The following is a 13,889-nucleotide window of genomic DNA, read 5'->3' as shown; positions in this document are numbered from 1 at the left end:
TTCACTGTAGCCGTAACTCTAGTTCACTTTGATCAATAATCAGGGTGAATTATTTTAAAATGTTATTCCAAACACTCAAATTGAGGCCAGTTACTGAAATATCAGGGGGGGGGGTTGTTGTTTTTTTTGGTAGGATTTTGTGTTTTTGCAGTGAATTCATATATGAAACCCTTCAAGCTGTTTTTTTATCATCATCATTATTATTATTATTATTATTATTATTGTTATTATTATTATTATCATCATTATTATTATTATTATTAAGTGACCTAAATCTGTGGAAATTGTCCCAGTTTTTTTTTTTAAAAAAAAGGCACTGAGTTTGTGTGCATAAGCGCTGCCGTGCGTTTCTCAATAAGTGTTTGTTTATGTGATAAGGGGGTGGGCAGGTTGGTGTTCGCTCCATTTTTAGACCTGCCAGGGGTCAATGTGAGTGTTAATGTGCATATGGAGCGGCCGCTCGCAGCCAACGATATCTGAACCTCAAAGCCACAACGCAGAAACTTCCAAGATCATTTCAGGATTTTTGTTTTTCCAATTTGGGAGCAAAACCTCCAGGGGAAGTAAGTAGTTTTAAGGTTGATGCTTTTCATGCTGTCAAAGCTCTAAAGGTGGGTGAGGTAATGGTCAGTAAATGACAGCATGATGCATTTGCTTGCTCTGCTCACTGGGTTAATCTGAGGTAGAGGTCAGCAACCTTAACCGTGCAAAGAGTCATTTCTGCAAAATTAAGTTTGTCCAGTTTGTCCAAAGTTACATCGTCGCTTTAAAAGAAAAATCACAATTTGCTCTAAATTCTTACTTGTTATAGACTAAAATAAATATATATATAAATATTGTTACATTTTAGAATGAATGAGTGAAACATTTTGCAGAGACAAAGTGCATTTTCTTGAATTTTATACTTAGGTCAAAAATACTTGGTAAAATTTTTTGTTTTAAATCTCAAATTGTTCCTTTTGTATTTTTGCATATAGTTCAAATATCTTATTACACTTGAAATACGACAAAACTAACTTACATGCAACTTTTCAGTAAAATATATGAGTTTGTTTTCAGTGAATAGTTCCTAAATATTAATTAAAAGTTTGTTATTATTTTGGACAAAGTTGTTGTAATGGTTGCAGACCACTGATTTTCCTGACACATACGACGTTGTGGGGACCATTTGCACCTTGTGGGGACCGGAGCCTGGTCCCCACAAGGGGAAACCCTGTTTTTGGGTCAGGAGTTAGATTTAGGGCTAAGGTATGAATTGAGTTTTGGTTAGAGTTAAGGTTAGTTATGTGATGGGTAGGGTTAGGAAAAGGGTAAAGGTTAGGTTTAGGCTGTAGAAATGAATGGAAGTCAATGGAAAGTTCCCACAAAGATAGCAACACAAACGTGTGTGTGTCTGTGTGTGTGTGTGTGTGTGTGTGTGTGTGTGTGTGTGTGTGTGTGTGCGTGCGTGTGTGTGTGTGTGTGTGTGTGTGTGTGTGTGTGTGTGTGTGTGTGTGATCTTGACACCTGATAGTCGCTCTACTGGATGTCTCTCTGGCTCTGCACATGTTTGGAGTCGTCTTTCTTCCTCTTGGCTTCGCAAAGTGCTGCCTTACTGTACATATCAATAAATGTCACTGCAGGATAAATAAAGAAAGTGAACACACTTTTCTTGCATATGGTCTGCTTTCACATATGTGGATCTAAATGAACCACAGCTAGTTCATCCTGATGGAGCACTAAACTTGGTTTATGTTTTATTCTTTGAACTGCAAAAACAGAAAGTATCTTCTGTCTATTTTCCAGCTGTACTTAGTTCACTTGAAATAAGACAAAACTAACTCACAACTGTTCAGCAAGAAATAGTTTTGTTGAAGTCAATAATTCCTTAATATTGATTTTAAAAAGTATTACTTCCATTGGCAAAAATGAGAAAAATGTCTTGTGAGATTTTCTGCAACTGGACCTAGTACTTTTAAAAAATACTAGTAAGGAATTATTTATTTTACTTTTACTGGTGTTTTTGTGAATGAGTGGTGTACAAACTTTTTCCCATGAGGGCCAAAGTCGTTAAGGATATGTTATTTGTAAAAAAAAAAAAAAAAAAAAGTTGAGAAAGTGTCCATCTGCATCAAATTTGCTCCATTTGGACCGCCATAATCATTCAGAGAGCCTCAAATGGCCCCCGGGCCGCAGTTTGAACACCCCTTCTGTAACAGAACAGAGCTGTAATTTAGTTTGTCGGTTTCTGCTGCCGTCCTGTTTGGTGTTTTGATGCGCTTCTCGTCGTCTGCAGCTGTCATGGCTCCCAGTTTGGCTCAGGCCTACCGAAGAAGATGGTGGATGGCAGTCACGTCCATCATAGAGAACCTCTTCTTCTCTGCCGTCCTGCTGGGTTGGGCCTCACTCCTCATCATGCTGAAGAACGAGGGCTTCTATTCCCACCTATGCATAGGTAAATGCTCTGACATCTGCAACACCATGCAGGAACTAATCGCCATGTATGTTAGCTTTTGAACTTAAAGAGATTAACAAAAACGTCCCTGCTCATTAGCATTTTGAAAATTTTGGTAATCCTGACATCCGAGATTAGCAAATATTAACAACTTGTCTAAGAACAGTAAAATTTATAATTAATCAAGAACAAAATTATTATTCACAACCAATCAGAGCATTCCATGGACAGAAAAGAACCAATCACAATCAGTAAATCAAAACAGTGCAGGATGTGGAAGAAAACACCAAGCAAAACAGGAAAACAAACACTTCAAAAACACCAAATCTTACAAACTACTTTTAGTTTCTAGTACAAATATCTTAATAGATTTGAAATAAATATGGGTTTTGTTTGTAATCAGCCTAAATTTAAAGCTTTCTTAACAGGTTGAGGTGCTTCTGTTCTTATTTCTAGAGTCATAATTGTTAATTGTTTTTGGTGTTTTTGTCTTTCCATCCAGAAAATGAGACTTTTGCCACAAACAGGAGTTTGGTGGAGGGCGGCAGATGGCCCAGCTGTGTGGAGCAGGAGGAGATGCTGAATCTCGGCTTCACCATCGGCTCGTTCTTCCTGAGCGCCGCCACGCTGCCTCTGGGAATCCTGATGGATAAATTTGGACCCCGACCGATCAGACTCATTGGCAGGTCTGACACTGCACTCGTTTCTGATCAAAATGTTTCTGATTGTGATTACGATCGCTTTTTCAAATGAAAGAGCTATAATAGAGTAAAACCTTATAAAAATTATTCTTTAATGAGACAGGAATTTGGACAAAGTACTGTTTCAATAAGCTGGTTTGTTTACGCAATAAAACCTGATAGCAGGGCCGGCCGAAGCCTATTTGGGGCCCTGAGCAGATTTTCATTCAGGGTCCCCCATGAGTGATGTTCATCAGTTGGCTATGCTAGAAATACCTGTGTTTCCATTGCAAATGTGCATAAAAATTTATTTGATATTGTACTAAACTAAAACAAACAAACAAAAAAACTACTTGCAAAATATCACCAAATGACATTCAGATTACATCAAAGTGAACATCTGTTAAAAAAATAAACGTCTAAATAATTGCAAAATATTAACAGAGAAATCAACATGGTAACATGAACACACAGAATAAAATACAATGTTGTGTACTAATAGGTGTAAAAATATTCTTGTTTATTTAGTGTGTGAGCTCCATTCATTAAATATCAATGAAAAGGAAAATGGAAGGAAAAAACATAAATAAAAACTGACTTTTTTAAACTCCACAATCATCTACAAAAAACAGAAAAAGCAAGAACTAATGAAATAAATTATTTATCTTCTGATACATTAATCTGAGAAACATTCCTTAAATATTAATAACATATTTTCCACTTAAATATTCCCCAAATAATGTTTGACATTTCCTCTTCTATGATATGCTGATGATGATCTAATCATTTTACTTTGACTAGGCTGTTCTTTTTTCACAGTATTTAGAGGAATACTTCCAACCAGATACTACAGGAACATTTAGAATAAAAACAAATAGGTGTTTTTCTAATAATTCAAAGGGATTTTTGCTTGTTTAGTGTCATATTCAATGTTTTGTCTTTCAGTTCCTGTTTCGCAGCGTCTTGTGCAATGATGGCTGCCGCTGCATACGACCCTGAAGGTGAGGCGACAAACCTACATTTAAAAATTAATCTTTAGCTGCTAGCTTGACTTATTCCACGTTTTTTTTTTTTTACATAACTAGTTGTTGTTGGTATGTGGTTATGTTATATTTGGTTGAAAAAAAGTCCAAAACAAAAACAAATTATGGCTGCACTGTGTTTGAATTTTTTTTATATTTTTTATCAGTGCTGTCAGTCCTCATTTTCTTCGCTGTTTCCTTCAATGGTTTTGGAGGAATCTGCTTGACCTTCACATCACTCATAGTGAGATTCACACACACCCACAACCACACACACACATAAACACACACACCATGCTGCAGTTAGATATATGGGACAATAAGACAAAATTTTCTTATAAATGACTTTTCAGGCAGATATAGGAGCTTGTTTTAAGTCAATAATTCCATAATATTGATTTTAATTAAGTTCTACTTCCACTGGCAGCTTATTTCACTTAATACAAAACATTTTCCCATGTTGTATGTGAAATAACAAGACATGTAACGTAAAAAATGGGAACATTGTCTTGTTCCACTGACAGATTATTTGCAACTGGAACTTTTTCATCAATATTAAGGATTTATTGACCTAAACTAAGTTCCTATATCTTACTGTAAAGTTGCTTGACAGTTAGTTTTGTCTTATTTCAAATGTACTAAAATATCTGCACTAGAAAATAGACAAAAAATATTTGGTAAGATTTTATGTTTTTTGCAGTGCATAACATCTTAATCTGTCACAGATCTGAATAATTTTGGGTATTTATACCTTTGCTAAATAGTAAGATTTAATTAAGAATAGTGTTGTTATCAGTCCTTAGCTTGTAGGAAAAGCATACAAAATAAGCTGTGTGTGCGTGTGTGTGTGTGTGTGTGTGTGCATGTGTGTGCGCGCGTGTGTAGGTGTGTGTGTGTGCGTGCGTGTGTGTGTGTGTGTGCGTTTGTTTCACCTCAGTAAACTTTTATTCCAACTATAGACACAGCTGTAATCTTGCCAGTACCACAAGACACTGCATGCGGTTCCTGTCATGATCAGTCATCCGTTTTGGACATGAATATTAAAGGAATTGCAGCAACAGGTGTATGGAACTAAATTAGGGTCATAAAGTTTGTTGAAAAGAAAAAAAAGTCTGAAAGTGGAAAAAAAGTTGTTGAATCTGAAAAGCAGTTTTATCAGTTTCAAATCCTTATTATTATTATTGCAATTTTTTTTTTCAATTTGAAACTTTTTTATAATTCCAAATCTTTTTTTTTTTCTGTTTAATTTTTTTTTTCAGTTTAATTTTTTTTTTCTTTTGTACAAATTTCATGACCCAATTTAGCTCCATGCAAGTGGTGCAAACCGAAATATCTCGACACCCAACATTACAGTTAATATAGTAGCAGGTTTTTACAGTGATTTCTTTTTTTGCTTCTTCTAAATTCTCACTCACTGAACTGGTTTGATAATCTATAAATACAGAAATGGCCGCAAACATTACAAGTATGTCCGAAAGAATACTTTATAAAAAATAAAATGGTAAAGTGGAAAAGTAAAATAGTGAAGTGGAAATGGGCCATGAGCTGCTCACACACACCCAGAAAGTCCACAGATTCTCACACACAGCAGGACAGAAAGGACAGGCCATGTTTTGGGACTTCGCCAGGTCAGATGATGACAGGCAAAAGGAGCAGGGTGGGTCAACTAGGCAGGTTTCTGATTGGCTGAGAGGCTGCATGGGAATTTAAACTAAGTGGAACTGGATCTGGTGGTTCCAAAACTAACACCGACGCACACACCCCCACACACCCACTCACACACCACAAACGATGCGCTACATAGTCAGAAAACGCTCACATGGACCGCCACACATTTAATTCAAAGGTTGACTGAAGTAGATTGTGATCGAGTTAAAAACAGTACCGCCTCCTGCTGACGGCACCCCTACATTACAGCCCAGAAATGGAAAGAAGAAATTCACATTTGTATGCTTCTATTTGCCCAAGGGCTTAAACAAAAACCTCCTGACGTTTTTTGGTGTCTGGGAAATTAGCCGTTTCAAAAACATCCCGACAGTTAAGTCACATTCCATGGGTACTGCGCCGTTACCTAGCAACCCAGACCAGTTACCTAGCAACGCAAGCCTAGCTCTGTAACTGGTTTACTGCTGTAAAGTGACTGGTGGGGAAAAAAAGAGTTTTCTCTGCAAAAATATAAAATCTTAGAAAGTATTTTTGGTCCACTGTCCGGAAATATCTCAGTACTAGAAATAAGACAAAACTAATAAGAATTTTTTCTGAAATATATGGAAGCTTAATTTAAGTAAACAATTCCTTAGTATTGATTAAAAAACGGATTATTTAACTATAACAAGACATTTTTACCATGTTGTGAGTGACATAATCTGCCGGTGGAACTAGTACTTTTACATCATTATTTAAGAAATTATTGACTTTAAACTGTGTATTTTTGTGCTGTATTTGTCACTGCTTCTTGGCCAGGACTCCCTTGAAAAATATGTTTTAAATATTAATGTGTTTTTATATCCTGATAAAATAAAGGTTAAATAAACAAATAAAAAACAAGTTCCTATATTTTGCTGAAAAAATACTTGTTAGTTGTTCTTATGTCAAGTGTACTGAGGTATTTGCGCTAGAAACTAGACCAGAAATATTTGGTAAAATTTTGTGTTGTTGTTTACTTACCTTTCAGAAACCATTTGCTGCATTCTTATTGGTTGTGCAGGAGGCGCTACTTCTGTTTTTCAATACAGTTGTATAATTGCACATCTGTTTGCAGCCATTTTCACATGCTAGTGTAAACATTGAGTTGGGCAGTGTGGCCAGCAGCACCATAATTAAATTTAAAGTGACAGAAGCCTTAAAACAATTCTTTCTTGAATGCAGAACTGATTAAAATCTGATTATCTAAACATGATTCTGTGCAAAACATGTAATTAACATATTTGTTCAGATTATTGACTTATCCTAACCTGTTCAAGAAATTATAATAGGTCACTTTTTACCATAAATTATATTTATTAAGAAATTTCAGTTTGTCAAATAGTCAAATTCAGTTTTTGTGACTAAAGTGTCACAAAAACTGCTGGTATTATATGAATACCAGCAGTTTTTCTTTTTTTTTTTCTTTCTTTACTTTAATTAATCTTTTCCTTACAGCTGCCTAACATGTTTGGAAACATCCGATCGACCATCCTTTCCCTCATGATTGGCTCCTACGCTTCTTCAGCAGTCACCTTCCTGGGAATCAAGGTGCGCACTCACACACAAGTGAAAAAGATCAGATGTTTGGGATTGTGAATGCATCAAAAGAAGAAAATGAAAATGTATCAAGTGTTTGAAAAAAAATTACACTTAAAGGACAGGTAATTAATGTCAAGAATGATAATAGAGGTCGGAGGGCAACCTCAAATATATCAGGTGTCATCTTAGCTTTACTGTTTGGTGAATTTTTTAAATCCATTTCTACATCTCTTTATATTTTTCCTTAACTTTCCTCCTAATCCCAATCAGTTGATTTATGACCTTGGTGTGTCGTTCCGACTCATCATGTGGGTGTGGACGGGTTTGGCCTGCTTTGTCATCCTCAACTGCTTCCTGAACTGGCCGGGTGAATCCTTCCCAGCTCCAGAAGACAGCAGATACACGTCAGTAACAACAACAACAACAACAATAATAATAATAATAATAATAATAATAATAATAATAATAATAATAATTCTGTACTCTGTCTACCTCTTTTTGATCTTCTCTTGAAAGTAAAAAGATGAGAATGAATGGGGTTGTGACAGAGGACAGGGTGACCGGGGACAGGTACATCACCAATGTGATGATCATGGAGGACACAGTGAGCCCCAAACCACAAGAATCTGAAAAGAGACACTCCGAAAACGCCTCTACGGGTAAATACAGCCTTGTTATGAGCAATTTAATGCAGATCTGATCATTCATAAGGATCTGTTGGCATTGTGATTGGTAAAAGTATAATTCAAAGGTCTTTGTAAGGTTCAAACTCCACACAAACCATGGCAGGCTGCATTAACTCCGTTTACATTCACCATGAAAATGCGTACATTGAAATTACAAAAATAAATCTGCTGTAATTTCTTCCATCTGCAGTCCCAATCTGTCGGTCTGTGTGCTCTCCCATCTTCCTGTGGAGCGTCGTGGTCATGGCAATTACTCAGCTCAGGCTGATCTTCTTCATGGGAGCCATGAATAAGATGATCGAGTTCCTGGTCACTCATGGCGACCCCAACCGTAAGCGTGAAATATAGGCCTACACAAAACCATTTATCAGAGATGTTGAGTTTAACTTTTACAGCTGCTGTTCTGTCTTTCAGCCTCGGTGGAGCTACGGAAGGAGGCGGAGGACCAAGGTACCTATCAGGAACATCCTCCTCCAGTCAATATTGTATTTTCACCTGATTTCACTCTGGCTGTCTTCTCCAGTGGCTTTCTACTCGTCCATCTTTGGTACGATGCAGCTTCTGTGTCTGGTGACGTGTCCTATGATCGGCTACATCATGGACTGGAGGTTGAAGGAGTGTGAAGAGGAACATGTAAACATATCGACAAGCAAAAGGTAGGGAAACATTTGGACTTTATTGAGGCTGATGAGATTCAACAGCAAGTGGGTGAATAGTCTGAACCAGGGGAACTCCATGAGAACCATGTTACATCGGCACAAACTTGTTATACTTGTTTCCTCAGCAACTCAGCGCCCCCAAAGAGAGACAGAAAGATCCAGAAACTGAGCAATGCCATCAGAGCCTTCATCTTCACCAACTTCCTGCTGGTCATGTTTGGAGTTATTTCCTTGATTGACAACTTGCCCATACAGGTTAGGAAAAGTGTTGCACTAGAATATGAACTGAAAGCTCCTTCAGTCGTTTTTCAGTTCAATTTGACATTTTAAGACAGAATGTTGTGTTGTGTCCATCCCATTTCAAAGCTGCAGGACACTGAGTCTTGAGAGCTCTGGTGTCACATGTTATGTTTTCATTTGCTTTCGTTGTTACAACAAAAAATAAAATCTTGACATTTTTAATGCAGATAAAAAGCAAATACTGAACGTCCTGTAACATGTGTCCTGCTCTCTGTTTTATTCTTTACCAGGTGTTGTCCTTTGCTCTTCACACCGTTGTCAGAGGATTTATCCACTCCTGCTGTGGAGGCCTCTATGCAGCAGTGTGAGTGACACAATGAGATGAGATTTTAAAATCCTTTAGACTTGTCACTAATTCAATCAAAGATGGTGAAATGATGAGGGAAAGATGCAACTTTCCGTCTCTGAAGGTTCAGGCCAGAGTCTGGGTGTGATCTGTGTTGCCTTTGTAATCCCAAAGGCAGCACAGATCAGTTTAGCGTGTTGTAGCTCTATAAATAAAGGTTTTCTTTCCTCACTCACCACAGTCATCACAGTCATCACAGTCATCACCATCTACAATAACACGTTAATTATTTGAGTTACAACAACATTTAGTCTCCCTTTGTGCTTAATAAAGTATTTTGAATTGAATCAACAGCAGGGGTGAACCTGTTTTACAGTATTTTTTTTTTACAATTCCCTTTGCCAGATCTTGAATTGTTTGCTTAAATCTTCATTCTTCTTCACCACCACCAAGGAACCAACATCGGATTATTATCCAGTTTTTCTTTTTTTTTTTTTTTCATTTATTTTGTCATAATTGTAGTCAAATATCTGAAAGGATGCCACATTTACCTAATTTCCACTCTCCTCTCATCCAGGTATCCAGCAAACCACTTTGGGACTCTGACGGGTTTCCAGTCAACAATCAGTGCAGCGTTCGCCTTGCTCCAGCAGCCACTCTTCATACTGATGGTGGGGTACCTCGGCGGAGACCCTTACTGGGTAAGGAACAATCATATATCATGGTCGACATTCTCAAACCTTCCCGGGCTTTTAGAGAAAACTCACCTTTACTTTCTTCCTGCAGATCAACGTTGGCCTTCTCATCTTCTCCCTGGTCGGCTTCCTGTTGCCATGTTATCTCTTCTACCACCGAAGAGGCCTAATCAGAGAGAAGGCACAGCTAGATGTGATTGCTGCCTGCCAGTCTGAGAAGGAGAATGAAGATCTTATCCAGTCAAACTGTGAAGACGAGGGGTCTTCAAAATATGGAAACATACCCAATGGGCATACTGGTTAACTGGTTACAATGACATGGTCACTTACTGTCAGCAATATTATTATTTTTACTATGACTTATCTGCATCTACGAAAAAATAAAACATTAGTCCTAAAGATAAATGCCCAACAAAATAAGCAAAACCAAGATTCCAGATTGAAAATGTGCTCTTCATTAGGGCTGGACGACATGGCTGAAAAAAAAGCAAAACATATCACGCTATAATCATTTCATATCAGTTGAAATCATTAATTATTTATTAGTTTTTTTTGTTTTAAATATCTGAAATACTACCAAACCGGTGATGTGACCTTCCTTGTTTTATCCACAGTTTTCACTCCATGCCGAACATTTAAGCTGCTACTCAACAGGTTGTTGCTAGGTAACTGCAAGTTACCCAGCAGACTGTTGCTAGGTAACCAGAGAGTGAGTGAGTTAGTTGATTCCACTAACTTTGCTTAGCTAGCAGTGAGAGGTTGAGTAGCCAAAGCTCTGCCTACATCTCCCAGAATGCCGTGTGGTTCTGGACCATAGTTCCGTGAATATTTTATTGAACAATTTATCTATTGTTTATTGCAAAATTTATTGTCACTGATTTATTGTCTCTTAATAGAACTACAATAATTCTGAAAGCTAAAATTGTTTGCATTTTGAATTTTAATTCACGTCAAAACTAGGGAGATAAATTGATTTTTATAGATTAATCTAATTTTCTTGTTTTGGAGAATTAATTTTTGGACAATCTGGATTTTTCTTTTTCACCAATGCATTCATAAACCAGATGGATGTTAACTCACCCCAGAACTGCAAAGCACGTTTTACTGTTTCTATGTATTTTGACTTTGAATTCAGGTTAACTCTAAAAAAAAATTAAAATAAAAGCCCTTTTTTAAGATATTTTCTGCCATTTCATTTTTTTTCTTTTGTTAAGGAAGAGAGTGACTTAAATAAAATCAATTATTTGATTTTATTGTCAAATAAAATCAAATCTGGTTATTTTTTAGACATATCATCCATTCCCAGTCAAAACCAACAGTCAGATGAATAATCACCTTGTATTTGTTCTTCATTACAAATTTAGGAAAAAAAAGATAAAGCTGAGGGACCATTATGGCAGAACTTCATCCTTTTTTGTTGTTGTTTTGTTGTTGTTGACTGCATCCATTGTTGTCACTCATCATGTTATATTAACTAGACTTTAAAGGTTTTTGTGTGTAAAGTAGTACAGCTGTGTATTTTGTATTATTGAGGCCAAATGTATAAATATTGATGTGCAAATGCTACAACATCACTGACTGGGACAATTAAAAAAAATATTATCTCAATGTCCTCAGGACTTTTAATTAACCCAAGAAAATGAAAAGTCATCACAACACTTTGCTCAAGATAATAAAGCATTTATTACACTGAACGGAGTCTGTGCAACTTCTGACTCAGGTTTTATTATTAAGGTTTAAGATTTATTTAAAATTTTGAAAGATTAACACACCACATCTCACAGCCTGAGGCACTTGTGGATTTTAATCTATAATTGCCTCTATAATCTTCAGACTTAGATCCAAGATGAAGGGTTTGAACCTTGATATTTTCAAAACAAAAGCCGCAAACATGATTTTATAAATGCGCGAGGAACTGGTGACCTTCTATGATCTCTGGAAACTCTACTTTTATTAATATCTTAAAAATGATAGCATCACCAACGAAAGTGTTTGCTGCACAAATGTAGCACAAATGTTCAACACCAATTATGTTTGATTTGGGTGATATGGATTTGCTGGTTGAACTTTTGACTGTTGCTTTTATTAATATATTCAAAACAAGAGCAGCACAAACAAAAATCTTAGCAGTACAAATGCAGACTTCATAAATGGGGGAGAGGCTGATTGACCTTCTATGATTTCCATAAACTTTACTTTTATTAATATCTTTAAAAAATAGCAACACAAATGTATAACAAACACCAATTTGATTTGAAGAACATGATGGGAGTAAATTCACTGAAGTCTGAAGCTCCCTCTGCTCACTAAAGACGTAGAAGATGAAAATGCTCGAAAAGAACCACATTTGTAAGTTTATGCAACATTAACCAAGTAGTTAATCAAAAATAAGAACCGTTCTTTCTGATTTACTGATGTGTCTTATGGAAGTTCAGATAAGGAAACACGGTTTTCTTTGTGCAACAGTGCATGAGAAACGGGTCACCACATAAACATCCATTGTTTTTAATGCCTAGATTGCCTCTTTAGTTTAGGGATTTATGGAATCACATGGCGACTGCCCAGAAGCTGCAACACACAAACACACAATGCATGTTTGTTTTTGTGGTGGCAGGATTTAAGGTTTGTTTTCACTCCCCAGCTTGTGTCTGTGTCAGAGGTGGATGTGTGTCTGTGTGTGTGATGAGCTTGGCTGTGTGGGTTTATCCTCACAGCCCCTGCTGTCATTTTAATCTGTCCATTGAGTGGTCTGTGTGTTTTGTTTTTTCATGCTTGGGGCAGTATGCGTTCAGGGAGATAGTGTATACTTTTTGGATTCATTAATTCCACTGAAACAATTTTCTGAAACCCACCAGCTTAGATTAATGTTTGTGAGTTGTAACTGTTTGAAATTGGTTAAGTTTGGGATTTAATCTTTTATTCTCATGGTTTAGGGGTGGAACATGCCAGTAATTAGTCCTTTCATAAATCAGTATTTATAAGAGGTGAGTAGTAACTAACATTTACTCAACTATTTTTTGAGGGGAAGAAATTACACCATACTTTTCTGTAATAGTTATTGCAATTATTTATTTGATTAAGACATTATGCATTAATAAACAATTGAGATTTAAATACATCCAATTACACCAAAGGGTGATTTCCACTGTTTGTCCCCCTGCCAGATGGTACAGACTGAATGGTTAATACAAAACACACATACACACACACGTAGACACACAACAACAACAGCAACAGCAATTTTTTTGTCAAAAGTCATTTTGATGGAAAAAAAAAAAGAGAGAAGGTGACAATATTTTTAAAAACAACTTTTTAACTTTACATACACAATATCACAATTTTATATATCAACCAAATCTCCCACGGAAACATATTGACCCACCCATACATATTACCTTTACTTCAGTTATATGGTAATATTGCTAGTATTACCTCAGTAACATTTCTGGATATTCCACCTACTGCGAGTAACTTCACTAAATGAAGTGGATATATAAAAAATATTCAATAATATTTTATTGGTGCCAAAGTGAAATATATATATAAGAATATAGTGAAGAAGTGCTACTCCTATTTTAGTACAATTATTTAGTAGGCAAAATGATACATCTGTATAATAGAGCTTGAATATCTGCATAATAGGAATAAATCTGCAGATTTCTGCACGTCAGTGTGTCAGTGTTTCATAAAAGTAGGAGGAAGTCTTGTCAGATTGAGTTTATGTGTCAGTCACGTGTAAAAAAAAATATTTTAAAAATTAAAGGTCTTTGAAAGGAGCGTCGGACTGTGCCGCACTGTTTTCTATCAATTTAATCACGATTTGGAACGATCGTGACGTTACCTGTTCTGATGGGCGGGGCTTGGCCTCAGAGCCAATAGTATAAGCCGTTAACTTGATTGAC

At 36.4% G+C, this 13,889-nt stretch overlaps 1 protein-coding gene across 1 annotated transcript; it reads left to right on the top strand.

Moving 5' to 3' along the window:
• The first annotated feature begins 83 nt into the window (after nt 1–83).
• On the top strand, nt 84–11,681 carry slc43a1b (solute carrier family 43 member 1b). The gene is made up of 15 exons (XM_015011487.2): nt 84–563; nt 2,276–2,434; nt 2,937–3,120; nt 4,060–4,115; nt 4,304–4,380; nt 7,278–7,370; nt 7,632–7,765; nt 7,878–8,020; nt 8,238–8,378; nt 8,462–8,497; nt 8,571–8,703; nt 8,832–8,961; nt 9,237–9,310; nt 9,870–9,993; nt 10,079–11,681. Exons 1-15 carry the CDS (start codon nt 440–442, stop codon nt 10,289–10,291), a joined length of 1,821 nt encoding a protein of 606 aa, XP_014866973.2. The 5' UTR covers nt 84–439; the 3' UTR covers nt 10,292–11,681.
• The last annotated feature ends 2,208 nt before the right edge of the window (nt 11,682–13,889 follow it).

Source organism: Poecilia mexicana, unplaced genomic scaffold (assembly GCF_051168715.1).
Source record: "Poecilia mexicana isolate PSO_F unplaced genomic scaffold, ASM5116871v1 scaffold_1, whole genome shotgun sequence".
Lineage (NCBI taxonomy): Eukaryota > Metazoa > Chordata > Actinopteri > Cyprinodontiformes > Poeciliidae > Poecilia > Poecilia mexicana.
The sequence above is the reverse complement of the archived record's forward strand: the minus strand, read 5'-3'. Positions and strand labels throughout refer to the sequence as shown.

Bases quoted from the DNA above. Each gene is read 5' to 3' on its own strand.
- slc43a1b (XM_015011487.2), top strand. From the start codon at position 440: ATGTGCATATGGAGCGGCCGCTCGCAGCCAACGATATCTGAACCTCAA. The intron at 3,121-4,059 runs GTCTGACACTGC...TTTGTCTTTCAG, and splicing joins CCGATCAGACTCATTGGCAG to TTCCTGTTTCGCAGCGTCTT. The intron at 8,704-8,831 runs GTAGGGAAACAT...TTGTTTCCTCAG, and splicing joins AACATATCGACAAGCAAAAG to CAACTCAGCGCCCCCAAAGA.